We start from the raw sequence: 14,348 nt of genomic DNA on the forward strand, positions 1-14,348 counted from the left end.
CACTTGGCAGAAATATACATAACAATGATGATAATATGACACTTGATAAGTGGCATTTATTGAGCACCTGCTGTTTGTCTTTTGGCCCTGTGCTGGGCAATGTTGGAGGGCCAGGAAGGCCCTGGGAGGGGAAGGTAGTGATCAGAGCAGGAGGCTATTGCCGGGAGGTGGTGAATGGGAGGTATCTGTGTTTTGTCCAAGGTACACTAGTTCTTTGGACAGGACACTTCAGATTTTTCTTGACATCTAGACACCTGCCTAGCTCTCCCCCTCCTTAGCCACCTGGGCCAAGGCCTCTGCTGACAGGTGTCTCTTTTCCTAACCTGCCTGTAGCATGGATGTTAATGGTTCTGGGGGGAGGAGGAGAGAGACATCAGAGTAGGCCGGATAGACAGGGTAGTGTGAGTGTGTGTGTGTGTGTGTGTGTGTGTGTGTGTGTGTGTGTGTGAATACCCCAAATGCATCTCATCTGCCTGTACATGTTCTCAGCTACAAACACACATATGTGTGCTCCACATGTGTCTTCCTATGTAAACTGCCTGGTTGTATCTTGTATCTATGCCTCTCTAATTTGTGTGTTTCCTTTTTGGCTTCAGTGTGTGTCCATACTGTCTGCTTGGGCAATTCATCCATATGGGGCCATGTGTGTGTGTATGTCTGTGTGTGTTCCTTAGGTGTTTATGTGTCTCTTTTGTAATGCTTGTGGATATGTTTATCTCTTCTGTGAATGTGTCTCCTATGTATGTGTCTTTCTTCTTTGCCATTGTGCTTTTGTCTCTCCTTGGTAAGTAGCTGTAAATGCGTATGCCCTATAGGTGTTTCTTTTGGTGCTATTGTATGCGTACTATCTGGTTCTCCTGTTTCCTCTTCATGCAGCTTTAGGTGTATTTTCTACATATCCTCTTTGTAACAATAGGAAGAGTACTCTCTGCATTCTGCTTTTCCTGATTGCGCACCTGTCTATGCGTTCTCCACGTGTTTCTTCTTTGACTTGATTCGTGAATAGCTGTGCGTATACATGGCTATCTGCAGTCATCTGCTTAAAGGCAGATGTGTGAGTGTCTGTGACCGTGGCTTAACTGTCTGTACAATCGTGTCTGCTGTGAGTACCTCCTTCTGTGACCAGAACTGGATGTGGTTGCATATGGTCGCAAGTTCATATATGAGTGGAAATGCGGAGAATTATCATTATAAAGCCTGAATTTGGACTTTGGCCTCTAGGGCCATCTGAATCTGGAAGCGTGTACGGGAGACACTGGGCCTGTGTATAATGTTGGCTGTATGAAATCAGATTTGTCTGTGTACTTTGTGTGTGGCTGTGAGTCTGTGTGTGATTTGCCTGGTGGTTCTCTTGGGTGTGGTTGTGAGTCTGTGGGGAGTGATGTCAGTGAATCTACAGTGGCTTGGTGTGACCCTATTTCTGTGTCACTCTGTGTTCTCCGGGTGGGGTCTGAGGCTGTGGGTGATGATGCCTGTAAGATTAAGTCACCTTGTGCAGCTGTGAGTGTGTGACTACCATGGCCTGGGCTCTCTGTGTGTAGTCTGTGTGTGTTCATATCTGTCAGCCTGTATTTTCTGTGTGCGGCTGTGAGTCTGCACACAAATTTGTTTGTACCTCTGTGAGTGATGGTGAGTCTGCCTCCATCTCTGAGCCCCTGGATGATGCTGTGATCCTCGAGTATGCATGAATCTCTTTCCTGGGGAAAGCACACGCCCATCCCCTGCCCTTCTCCAACTGCGAGTAGGGTGGGGGCATCTAGGCTAGCTTTGAAGCTCCAGCCAGCCCTTGGCCTTTCCGGGAATTCTGTGCTCCCTGTGGGGGGTGGGCAGACCGGTGGAGGGGCCGGACAGAGACCTCCTGTCCACCTGAGCCTCAAGCAGCCCAGCTGAGTTGGGCCTGGACTGTAAGTCCACTCTGCCTGACTTCCTCCTTGCAGAAGAACCACTCCTTGCCTGGGACAGACATGCCTGTCACATGCCTGGATGTGAGTGAACAGACACAACCCCATATAAGACAGACAGACAGGCAGACAGACAGTGGGGCTTCTCAGTTAGGGTGTGGACAGGCCTCACCCAATGTCTGGGCTGGGTCCATGACTTCAGGGTGTGCCTAGTTTGCAGACAGCAGCATCCACACTCTCCACCCAACCACAAATGCCCTCTCTTCTCTCTGGGGACCTCCAAAATCTATGGTCCTCTCTTGGCCAGGTTGTCTGAGGTCATCTTATAGTGGCCTGGCTGTTTCTATCCCTGCACCTGTCCCATTGCTGTCACCAGATCTGTCCATCTACCTTGTCTGTCCCTCTGCCTAATCTGACTTTCTCTATCTGTTGTCATCTGTCTCTCCAGGTGTCCCTCTGCCTCAGTCACTCCCTGTGCTCCCTTGTTTCTCTGGGCTGGTGTGTCTGTTCCCAGCCTCTGTCTGGGAATGTGTCTGGCTATGTCCACCTGTCTACCTGCCAGTTGTGTTTCCTGTTTATTACTGGGCCTTACTGCCTGTTGCCTTCCTCCAGGTGCTTGCATGGGCCTACCCTCTGTTTTTGAATCTGTCTGTAGTCTCTTTCTCTCCTTGAGTGCCCCTCTGTCTTTCTACTACTTCACCACACTATCTGTCCTCTCTGTTGTCTGTCCTCCTGCCTGCCTGTCTTTGTCACTGTTTCTCTTACTATCTGTAGCTCCTCTCTGCATATCTTCCCTCTTTCCATCCTATCTCGCTGTGTAAATGATCCCTGAGGCAGTTCCTTCTGCCTTCCTGTCTCTCTTGCTGGGTGTGGATCTACTCCTTCAATCTATCTTCCCCCTCCCATGCCCTCTCAACTAAGACGCACACACACCTCCACGTGGGTCCAGATGAGGGGGGGCGCCCGCCTTCCCCAACTACTTCCCCAACCCAGAGCCAGAAGGAGGGAAACTGAGTTAAAATTAAAACTTCTCAGAAAAAAAAAATATCCGCGGGCCGCTGGCCCGCGGGCTGTGCTGATTAGCTACCGAGCAAGTGCCGTGGCGCTGATTGGCCACTGGGTGGGGCGGGGGGCAGGGGCAGGGTCCAGTGAGTGGCAGCCGCGCCAGCCTTGGGTTCCAGGAGCCCTGTCGCTTCTGGAGCTGAGAAGAGCAGGGAGGTGAGGAGGAACTCCTGGCCGGGGCGAGGAGGGGGCTTCAGAGACCTCGAGACATGAGTGGCGGTCCTGGGAAGGGACTCAGGGGTTTCCTGGAGACCTTTTTAGCATTATTGGGGGAATTGAATGGGAGGGGGAGTCCCTTGGTACCTTGATCCCGGGAAGTAAATTCAATAGTGGGTAGGAGTCCTCAGAGAGTGCTTGCACCTGAGGATGCGGCTCCATGAGAACTCTCTCCTTCCCAGGAAGGGGACTCAGGGCTTCGGGCGGGGGTCTCCTGGAGGCAGTTTCAGCAATGATGGGCACCTGGAATGGGGGTTTCTGAGCTACTGGGTTCCCAGGAAGTGAGCCCAGGGCTGGGGGTTTCTTCAGAGACACTCTATTTAGAAGACAGGGGCTGTACGCTGGCCTGGGGATCGCAGAGACACCCACCCCCACCGCAGAAACACATCAGGCTCTGGAGGGGGCTTTTGATGAAGGTCTCAGAGACAGCTCATCCTCAGGAGAGGAAATTAGGGCTCAGGCTCGGGCCAGGTTCCTGAGACACCCGAAGCCCAGGAAGGATCTCAAGTCTGCAAGTGGCTCCAAAGTTACTTCTGTCAGAAGAGGAGTGTTTAAGACTTGACAGGGGTCCTAGAAAATACCTCTGGTCCCTAGAAGGGAGATTAAAGGGTGGGGGGGGGTGTCCCTGGGTCACTTCTGTCCCTGGAAGGGACTCAGTTGGGGAACTATCTCTGGCCTCTAGTGGGGATATTCAGACTTGTGGCAGAGTTCGCAGTGTCAGGGGCTGGGGTCTCTGAGACTGTACCCCACCCCCAGCCCTGTTGATAGGTTGCATCAGCTCTGGGCTCTGGCTTGGGGCCCAGGCTGGGAGGAGGGAGAGTAGGGGCATGGGGGGCAGTAGGGTGACATGTGTCTCTGTAAGGACTGAGGCCTGGCCACAAGGTAAGGGTAGAGGAAGCGGGTATGTGTGCTGGGGACTGGGGAAGGAAAAGAACAGACAGCAAGATGACAGAGTGAGTCTGGGGTCTCGGAGGAGAGGTTATCCAGCTCCAAATGGCCATTTGGTCTGCTGTAGGGTTGGCTTCTCTCTTTCTTTATATATCTCTCTCTCTCTCTCCCCCACCCTATTTATCTCTTGCTGCCCTCTTTTCTCTATGTCTAAGTAACTTGGCTTCTCTCCTCCTCTGATGCCCTTTTTTCCTCTTTCTCAGCCTCTCACTCTTGTCTCGGATTCTCTCCATTTATCTTCCCATCTCTCCCATTCCTCTGTTCCTGTTCCCCTTGCCTCATCTGTTCTCTGTCTTTCTCTATCTGAATCACTAACCCCTTCACGTAGTTCTTCCACTTTATAGCTCCCCCTCCACTCCTGCTCTGTCTGACCCCTACTTCATTTCTCTTTCCACAGGATGGAACTACAGGATCCAAAGATGAATGGAGCCCCCCCTGCGGGGGCTGTGGGGTAAGTCAGGGCCCAAGGGATTGAGGTCAGGGAGTCAAGATTACCCTCTCTCTCATCGACCCCAATTTCCCTGCCCTCTCCAGCTATAGGCAGGAACATGAGAGCTTCCTGCCCAGCCATAGTCCAGCTCCTGGGAGGAAGCCGGCCCAGTTCATGGATGTGAGTTGACCCCACAGGATCTGTTCCAACTGTACCTTGTGGAGCTCATCTCCTCCCTCTTCCTGGCTACTCCCCCTCCCCAGCTGTTCCATGGCCTAGCTATTTACTGCCCCAGCTGCTCCCCATCCCCAGCTACTCCTCTCTCTAGATGTTTTGCCTCTGGTAGCCACTCCGCCCTCTCTTGTTCTTCTCCACTTCCAAATGCTCCCCTCCAAAATTTTTCCTAGTTTTCCCATTCCCAGCTTTCCTTTTCCTAGCTTTTTCCTGTCTTCAACTCATTTTTCTTCCTAGCTTCTTGGTTTCTCCTCTGGCCCTTCCTGGGCTTACTCCTGCCCCAGCCACTTCTACCCTAGTCTTTCCTGGGCCCCAGAACTGGTCTCCTTACCTGGTCCCCCTCCCCATGTGTGCCCGGGCCTTGCCCATTACCTGCAGTTTGAGGGGAAGACATCGTTTGGAATGTCAGTGTTCAACCTCAGCAACGCCATCATGGGCAGCGGCATCCTGGGGCTGGCCTATGCCATGGCCCACACAGGGGTCCTCTTCTTCTTGTGAGTCCTAGGTGGCTTGGGGGGCAGGGGTGTTGTGGGGCAGGTGGGAGGCCTGGGTGGCAAGTCTGAGTTGTGCCATTTGCCACAGGGCCCTGCTGCTGTGCATTGCTCTTCTGTCTTCATACTCCATCCATCTCCTGCTGACCTGTGCTGGTGTTGTAGGTGAGATCCGGAGCTCAGCCCAGACCTTGGACCTTAGACCCTGGACCTACCCCACTGACTTGTGACCCCAGACTTTAACCCAAACCCCAGACTCTGGACATACCACTCTGACTCCAGATCCAGGACCTAGGATCCCAGACTCCACACTCAACTCCCTGGACTCCAGACCCCATACTGCATCCTAGCGCTCAGACCTTGCCTGGGCTCCCACTTCCCTAGCCCCCAATCCCCAACTCTCGCCGTGGGGTCTGGCCATCAAACTCCATTGTTCAGATCCTCCCCACTACCAGACTACTACACTCCACCTCTAATCCCCATCTGTCAGTTTTCTAGCTCCTCCTAACCATGGAAGCCAGCTGCATAACCTCAAGACCCCCGCTCCTCAGATCCCAGCTTCCAAGTCCTTACTGCCCCAGATCTCACACTTCACTCCTACCATGGTCTCAGACCATGTATATGTGATTTGGTCCCAAGACTCCCACTACCCACCTCCAGCCCCCAACCTTCTCCCTGCCCACCAGTTCCTGGCCAGAGATCCCAACTCCCAGATTCCACCCCAGGCCCAAATCTTACTGCTTAACCCTCAACTCTAGCCCTTGTCAATCAAACCCAATTACCCCAAGCCCCAACTCTCTAGCTCCCAGATCCTCTGGACCCCACTCCTCACCCCTGTACTGGCTACCTGGACCCACAACCTTTTCCTTCCTGTCTCCTCCCCCCACAGGCATCCGAGCCTATGAGCAGCTGGGACAGAGGGCACTGGGGCCTGTGGGGAAGGTAGTGGTGGCTGCAGTCATCTGTCTGCACAATGTTGGGGGTGAGGACTCTGGGAGGTGGGGAGTCAGCTTGGAGGAAGGGGATGTGGTGAGGTGGGCTTCCCCAGGCTGGGCTAGGGAAAATGGAGTAGGGGGACGAAAAAAATCCTTTTGCTTTCACCTCCTTCTACCCGTACCAGCCATGTCCAGTTACCTGTTCATCATCAAATCCGAACTCCCCCTGGTTATTGGCACCTTCCTGGACATGGATCCCGAGGGGTGAGTGGGCAACACCCTTTGGCTCTGGCCCATAGGTCCAGCTGCTGTCTTCAACTCTGTGTCTCAGGTGTTCTATTTTGAGACTGTTGGGCAGGACAATTTGGTCAGAGTTTGATTCCTGTGTATTATGATGCCAACAGTATGTGTGACTGTGGCTCTGACTATAGAGTCCAGTAGACCATGTGTTGATTTCATGACTGTTCTAGCTGATTCCGTCTGGTAGCTGACTTTTTATGTCCAATGTACTCTGATGCTGACCATGTAACTGTATTATCTAGTAGACCTAAACTCTGTGGGTTTGCTTCTGTGACTGTTATACTGGTAGGTTCTCTTGGCCAGCTGTATGATAGTTGACTATAGCTGTGCCTCATATACTGTGATTCCAATCATGTATGTTTGATATTTCTTTACTTGTCCAGTGGATTCTGTTTGATTCTGGGTCCAACAGACTGGATGAATCTATCTCTCCTCTTGTCTGTACAGTCACTGACTCCAATGCTGTGTGTGTATGTTTGTGTGCTGTGTACTGTGGTACCAGCTATGTATTTGTGATGTGCTCCAACTGTTTGTGCCAGTAGACACCATCTCTGTTTAATTTGGTGACCATTGTTTTGGCAAAATCTCTTTGATTGTGTGTGTGTGTGTGATCTTCACCTCTGACTGTATATAATCTTCTATATCGTTCCAACCACGTATGTTGACTATTGTTCTGAGTATGCATCCAGATGACTGCATGTTTGATTCTGAATCCATCTGCTAGCTGAATCTATTCAGTTGTTTGTATATGATGGCTGACTCTGTGTATCATATTAATTCTTTGGTTTGATTCTGAAACCATCCAGGTAGCTGGCAGTCTATGCAACTAGGTGTGTCTAATTGTTATAATTAGCTCCCATGGATATATGGCCAATGATGCTTTGTTGGTTTATTTCTGTGTAACTGTGTATGAGATAGAAAGGGAGCATGTGAATGCCTGGAACATAGTGGGCAGTCAATAAAATTCTTTTGGACAAATGAACAATTGTTCAGCTGATTTTGTATTAACTGTCTTGCCTGGGCACCTCCCTCCAATATCTGTATAGATCCCACTCTTTCTTTGAGCTCAGTTCCAACAATGTGGCCAGTTTACTGATTCTGTCTCTATTTCTGTCTTTGGTCATGTGGTCAGATTGGTCCAGTTACTTCAGGTGTTTAACAAACCTTGAGCTGTTCAAACAACTACACATATATGTTTCTGACTTTTTATCTGACTCTGCATTGTTGTCTGCCTATCAGATCATCAGATTGTTATTCTACCTGTCAGACACACCAGGGTCATGACACACTCTTTGTCTGGCACTTTCTGTTGGACTATGTAAGTCTGACTGATTTGGGATGTTGTTTGTTCATCTAGTTGTATGTCCACTTGAAAGTCTGATGGCAGTTTTGTTTAACTGTGCATGTATTGTCAGCTGTATCCCTCTGACAGTGTCCAATTGATCGTCTGATAATCAGTCTGGCTATTTCTGTAAATCTTCTGTCATCATTGTAACCATCTGAATCACTTCTCACAGCTGAGGTGTTGGCTCATCTCTCCTGACTGTGGGCAGAAATTCGTCTGTCCAGATTGACAGACAGATTTGATATGAGCATCTGCCTGACAGTTTTCTTTGTCAGACAGCTAGTCACTATGGTTACCTTTCTCCCTAGGGGCTGGTTCTTGAAGGGAAACCTCCTCATCATTATTGTCAGTGTGTTAATCATCCTGCCACTGGCCCTCATGAGACACTTGGGTAAGAGGCTTCCTGTGTTAGTCATTGGATAGTGGGGTTAGAGAAGGGGAGCCAGATTGAGAGAATCCCCATTTTCATGGGCTGTAGAATACCAGGGAAGACCTTGTTTGATGTGGGTTTTAACAGATGAATAGGAGTTTGCTTTGGACGGAGGTTGGTCCAGGTAGAATTAAAAGCTTATGCAAAGATGTGGCATAATTTGGGTGAGGGGGTTTTGAAGGACAGACTGGGGGTTTAATATTTGCTGTAATGAGGGGTTCCTTAATTTTTGAGGCTCTGTGTTACTGCCCATTGCAGGCTACCTGGGATATACCAGTGGTCTCTCTCTTACCTGCATGCTGTTTTTCCTCATTTCGGTGAGTCTGAGAGAGAAAGACTTGAAAAGTAGAGAGAGAGTCTGGGAGGTTGAGACATAGCCTTCCCTGTAACCTCGCTTCCCACCCTTCCTACTCCAGGTCATCTATAAGAAGTTCCAGCTTGGCTGTGCTGTGGACCGCAATGAGACAGCAGTGGAGAGCAAGAGCCCCCCAGGCCTTCCCATCCAGGGGCTCAACAGAAGCTGTGAAGCTGAGATGTTCACAGTTGACTCACAGGTGGGTGTGCAGACCGATAGGGTTTGTACCACACTCAGGCGCTCTGATCCTGTCACAGAGTGCACTCTTCTCAGAGTGGAGCCATGTATTGGACATTGGAGACTTCCAAGTGTCTTATGTGGAAGGCAATGGTGGGACCAGGGGCATGGTGAGGAGGGGATGGAACCTTGTAGGTTCTAATCTCATGTACTTGGGCCATTCCCTCAGATGTTCTACACAGTGCCCATTATGGCTTTTGCCTTTGTCTGCCACCCTGAGGTGCTGCCCATCTACACAGAGCTCTGCCGGTGAGTAGGCAGGGGGGCATGCATGATGGGCCAGCAGGTTGGGCAATATAATGTTTGACAATCCCTTCAGCAGTCCTGGAACTGTAGTTCGATCATTGATTGTAGATTTTGCCAAGGGAGAGGTTTGAAGTGGCCAGGAAGCCTTGGGGGACACAGGGCAGTGACTGTTTACTGATTGGGACTTAAGTGTTCTACTCTTTTAATATTCAGTACAAGTGTGAATGGACAGAGTGGGGCAGCAGAGATAATCAGATGGAGGGGGTGGCATGCATGGATGGGGATAGGGAGATGGAGATGATGAGATGGAGGGAGTATGGATGGACAAAAGGGGTAGCAGGGATGATATAACGGGGGATGTGTAGATAATCAGGCATGGATGGTCAGATGGAAGGGAGGGTCAGTGACAGTCAAATGGAGGGGAGAAGCAGAAATGGTCATACACAGGAGATGGGCAAAGATGGTCATATGAGATGAGATATGGATGACAGATAGGAGAGGCTAGTCACACAGGGGAGGCAGAAATGGACACCCCGGTATGTACCAGCTGAACATCAGCTCTGGGAGAAGGGGAAGGTGGAGGCTGGTTCTGAGGTACATGGACCAAGTCCAGGGGTCTGGGCATGACAGTTTCATGACCTCTATACTTCAGGCCCTCTAAGCACAGAATGCAGGCTGTGGCCAATGTGTCCATCGGTGCCATGTTCTGCATGTATGGGCTCACAGCCACCTTTGGATACCTCACCTTCTACAGTGAGTGGGGCTGGGGTCCAAGGGTTGGGTGGGAGCTGGGTGAGTGGGACTGGGAAGCCTACTGGGGCAGGAACCTGAGCATTTTCTCTCCATGCCTTTGGACCCATCAGTTTCCAAAGGGAAGGTATGCATCATGCATGTAGATTTTGTTACTCTGTGCGTGTGCTTCTGGGACACTGGTCCTGGTGCATCTAGCACACCCAACATCTTATTTCCCATGTCCCATGGCCCAGGCAGCGTGGAGGCGGAGATGCTGCACATGTACAGCAAGCAAGACCTGCTCATTCTCTGTGTGCGCCTGGCGGTGCTGCTCGCGGTGACTCTCACTGTGCCAGTCGTACTGTTCCCTGTGCGTGAGGGTGAGGGGGGTCACATGGAGTAGAGGGACACAGATGGATGGGCAGAGGGCATAGACATGGATGTTTTGATAGATGGTGGAGATAGGAGTGGATGGATGGATGGAGGAGGCAGGGATAGACAGACAGGGAAGGCAGAGTTGTCAGATGAACAAAGAAGGCAAAAATAGATGGTCAGACAGAAGGAGGCCATAGATGGAGGACAGAGAGAGTCAGGGGACAGGGGTAGTAGTTGGAGGGAGGAGGCACAGATGTCTGGCTAGACAGAAGAGGGAGGCAGGAATGGTCAGAGAGAGGGTAGAGGCATAGATAGATGGATAATCAGAATAAAGAAACAGGGATGGACAGAAAAAGGGTAGAGGCAGAAGTAGTGAGGTGTAGAAGGGACAAGGATCTCAGATGGAGAGGTGGGATGACTAGACAGAAGAGAGAGATAGAGGTAATCAGATGGAAAAAGAGGCAGGGATCTCAAGGTGGAAGGATAAGTGGGTGGTCCGATGGGGAGGCGCAAATAGTCAGATAGAGGAAGAGGCAAAGATTTCAGACAATGGGTAGAGGCATAGATGATCAGACAGAAGGAAAAGGTATAGATTATCAGAAGGGAGGCAGATGCTCATTCAGAAGGTAGAGGCACAGATAGATGGTCAGACAGGGTGGAGACAGAACGAGGGGAAGTCAGGATCTCAGACAGAGAGTAGAGGCAAAAGTGATGCTCAGACAGGGTGGAGTTAAAGACATGACCATGTGGAGTGGGAGGCAGCACTTGGGCCTGACTCATGTCCCACTATACTCTGGCCACAGATCCGCTGGGCCCTGCAGCAGCTGCTCTTCCCAAGTAAGGCCTTCAGCTGGCCACGGCATGTGGCTATAGCCCTGATCCTGCTTTTCTTGGTCAACGTCCTTGTCATCTGCGTGCCGACCATCCGGGATATTTTTGGAGTTATTGGTCAGTATCCCAACCCCAGTCTCAGACCGCATATAATATGGGCCTTGTGCCCCAAACTTACATTGACTCCTGTTCCTCCTGCTTGTCCTCCAGGGTCCACCTCAGCCCCCAGCCTCATTTTCATCCTTCCTAGTGTCTTCTACCTCCGCATTGTACCCTCTGAGGTGGAGCCCCTCTCCTCCTGGCCCAAGATCCAGGTGAGCTTTCCAGGGGAGGGCTGGGGAAAGAGGGTGTATCCAGGGAAGGGGGGCAGATGGTCTGAAAGAATGAAGGAGATTGTTTTAGGAAGAGGCTGGGAAAACCGAGCACCAGCAGATTCTGGGAAGACAGAGGGGACACGGAAGAAGAGGCTGGCATAAAAGGAGTGTTCTCCAGACAGATGGAAGGAGCACCATTAGAAGAGGGTCGAAAGAACTTTCAAGGAGGCTGGAGGAGAGTACTCCCTGAAGGGTTATAGGAAGATAGAATGAGGATTCATTAGAGGGGGCTGGCTTTAAGGAAGGAGAGGGAGCACAAAGGAGGGTTAGAAATGAATGGACATTATCTGGAGGGGGTGGAGGGCTTGAAGAACATTCTCAGGAGGAGCTCGGGTGTGGAGACCCAACCAGCCCCACCTTCTCTCTCGTCCACAGGCTCTGTGTTTTGGTGTCCTGGGGGTCCTCTTCATGGCAATCAGTCTAGGCTTTATGTTTGCCAACTGGGCTACAGGCCAGAGCCATGTGTCCGGACACTGACCATGCCTTGCTCCAGCCAGGCCCCTGTATGCCTGTGCATGTGGAGGAAGATGAGGCCACTCTCTCAGGTCCCTCCTGCCTGGCGTTGGAGGTGGCTGGTTCCCATTAACATGGCTATCAGAGGCAGGGGGCCACAGAGGCTACAGAGTGGTCCACTGTCCTCCCTCCCAGGGATGCTGAACTTGGATCATGGCCCTAACTCTAACCCTAACTCCACAGAAGGAGGCAGAGGCCAGGTCCTTGGGGAGCCTCTGTCCAGCCTAATTCTTTCTGCCTCTTCCTGGTGTAAGCTGTTTGTCAGGATTACCCTCAAGATAAAGGGGAAGAATAAAGATGCTAAATTGCAACTCTGGCCTCAGCCTTCTGATTTCTTTCTAAGACTTCTTGGAGGAGCTTGCTTAGGTTCACAGAGGGGTAAATTGAGGACCTGAGCCAGCTCTCATATGTTCACTCACGTCTCCACTTCTTCAGTAATTTGCTACCCAACTCATTGTTTCATTCACTTTCTCACTCAAGAAACATCTATTGGGAGCCTACTGGGTGCCAGGCACTGTTCTAGGTGCTAGAGATAAAGCAGTGAATCAAGAGGGCAATAATCCCTGGAGTTGAAGTTCTAGCACAAAAATGGGCAAACTGTGGCCCACAGGAGAAATTCAGCTCACTGCCTATTTTTGGCCCCTGAGTTAAGAATGATTTGCACATTTCTAATCAATTGAAATAAATTAAAAAAAAAATTGTGACACCTGAAAATTATATGAAGACATGAATCTTCAAATTGAAAAGAGCCACTGAGTTATGAGCATGATTAACACACACACACACACACACACGTATGCACATACACCCTAGAAATAAATTTTTTAGGTTTAAGAGAACAACCTAAAGGATAAAGAGAAAATCCTGAAAGGTCCCAGAGGGAAAAGAGAAGAGAGAACACAGTAGAGGAGTTCTTCAAAGAGCTGATGAGAAATCACTTTGAACCTATCTGTATCTGGCTAAGATAATCTGGAAGAGAGCAAAAATCTTTCAGAAAATTTATCACACACATACCTTTCTGAAAGAATTATTAGGGTATATGATCCATCAAGAAGAAAAAAATTGATTTAGGAGGAAGGAGGGGGTTCCTATAAGTAATGGTGGCTGGGGGAAAACAGTAAAATTTATTGAAAAGTCTAAATTTTGATTGTAAATTAAAAAAAAATTACAATCCTGAATGAAAATTCCAGGTAATATAAACATGGGAGATGAGAGGAAGGACAGAAAAGAAAAGAGTTCTTGTGTTGTTTAAAAGATGGACATAGATGCTAATTAATGGTAGAATTGTAGAAGAGTTAAGAGCATTAGCCTTTTAGAGTACAAACTCTAAAGCGAGGCTGCATGGGTCCAAATTCTGGCTTCTCAATTTACTATCTATATGACCTTTTGTAATTGACATAATCTTTCTGTGCCTCAATCTACTCAAGACTAAACCAGGAATAACTAGGGTATCTAACTCCTTGGATTGCTATAATGATTCAATGAGTTAATATAGATAAAGCACTTAGAATAGCACCTGTCATGTGGTAAGTGCTATATATATTTATTATTGTTAGTAATGACTTGAAATGTCTAGTATTAAAATGTAAAGCCATATCTAGTTTTAGATGAAGATGGTGAACCAACAATAGTTGTTGGCTTCTTTCCCCAAACCCAATCCTGCAGGTGCCACAGAAGAGTTGAGGAGGTGTTTGGATTTCAGAACGGTTCCCAGCAATAAGACTTATTGGTTTGGTCTCCACTGAGGGATGAGATGGCTTAGAGTGGGAAAAGGTCAGAGTCCATAAATGGAGGATAAGCTGAGGTGGAGCTATCTAATTGTGTCCTTTTCTCATATTTTCTGGAAGGCTCATTACCTGTCCTATAAACACTACAGAATAGAAAAGTGGTAGGGCTCACCCAGTGCTAGTCTGAGGTAGTATGGTTACATCAAGTCATAGTAGGGTTGGACAGCTCATAGAAAAAGTGTAGTCAGGCTGGCTAGTAACTATGCATTTCTTCCCAAGCCTTCCCTCCACCCTCTGGGCTAGGCAATTACAATGAATAACACCCCTACCCCTGTACTGCTTTAATACTCTCACTTGGTGGCTAAGGTTGAAGTCCCGGAAGCTTCCTTGGGGAATCAGGCTGGAGAGGGGAAAGAAGGTTTGACTGAACCCAGAGGGCAGCTCTAAAGGTTCTCTAATTTAAGATATATCAACTTCCAAACCCTCAACCTCACATGGAGTATCCAGGCTACACATTTTCCAGGAACTGTTATATAGAAGAACTATTAGAGATACTGGATATTAATTGCTCAAATAAATAATTTAGTGGAACAGGTTGGACATTAAAGTGGGTGCATTTGAAAAAGCAATAAAAGTCATCAGGAATAGATAGAGATGGAATAAATG

General features: G+C 49.3%; 1 protein-coding gene across 3 annotated transcripts; it reads left to right on the plus strand.

Moving 5' to 3' along the window:
- Nucleotides 1-3,101: 3,101 nt before the first annotated feature.
- On the plus strand, nt 3,102-12,266 carry SLC38A5 (solute carrier family 38 member 5). 3 transcript variants are annotated; one of them, XM_023526558.1, is made up of 16 exons: nt 3,102-4,195; nt 4,525-4,578; nt 4,662-4,737; nt 5,170-5,285; nt 5,374-5,447; nt 6,172-6,264; nt 6,403-6,481; nt 8,171-8,253; nt 8,551-8,609; nt 8,709-8,846; nt 9,054-9,133; nt 9,783-9,883; nt 10,117-10,232; nt 11,041-11,185; nt 11,279-11,382; nt 11,818-12,266. In XM_023526558.1, exons 1-16 carry the CDS (start codon nt 4,173-4,175, stop codon nt 11,917-11,919), a joined length of 1,443 nt encoding a protein of 480 aa, XP_023382326.1. In that variant the 5' UTR covers nt 3,102-4,172; the 3' UTR covers nt 11,920-12,266. The 3 variants fall into 3 exon arrangements, with proteins under 3 accessions (XP_023382326.1, XP_023382327.1, XP_023382328.1); XM_023526559.1 differs by having other exon boundaries at nt 3,102-4,061; XM_023526560.1 differs by having other exon boundaries at nt 3,108-3,203.
- Nucleotides 12,267-14,348: the final 2,082 nt, after the last annotated feature.

Source organism: Pteropus vampyrus, unplaced genomic scaffold (assembly GCF_000151845.1).
Source record: "Pteropus vampyrus isolate Shadow unplaced genomic scaffold, Pvam_2.0 Scaffold984, whole genome shotgun sequence".
Taxonomy (NCBI): Eukaryota; Metazoa; Chordata; class Mammalia; order Chiroptera; family Pteropodidae; genus Pteropus; species Pteropus vampyrus.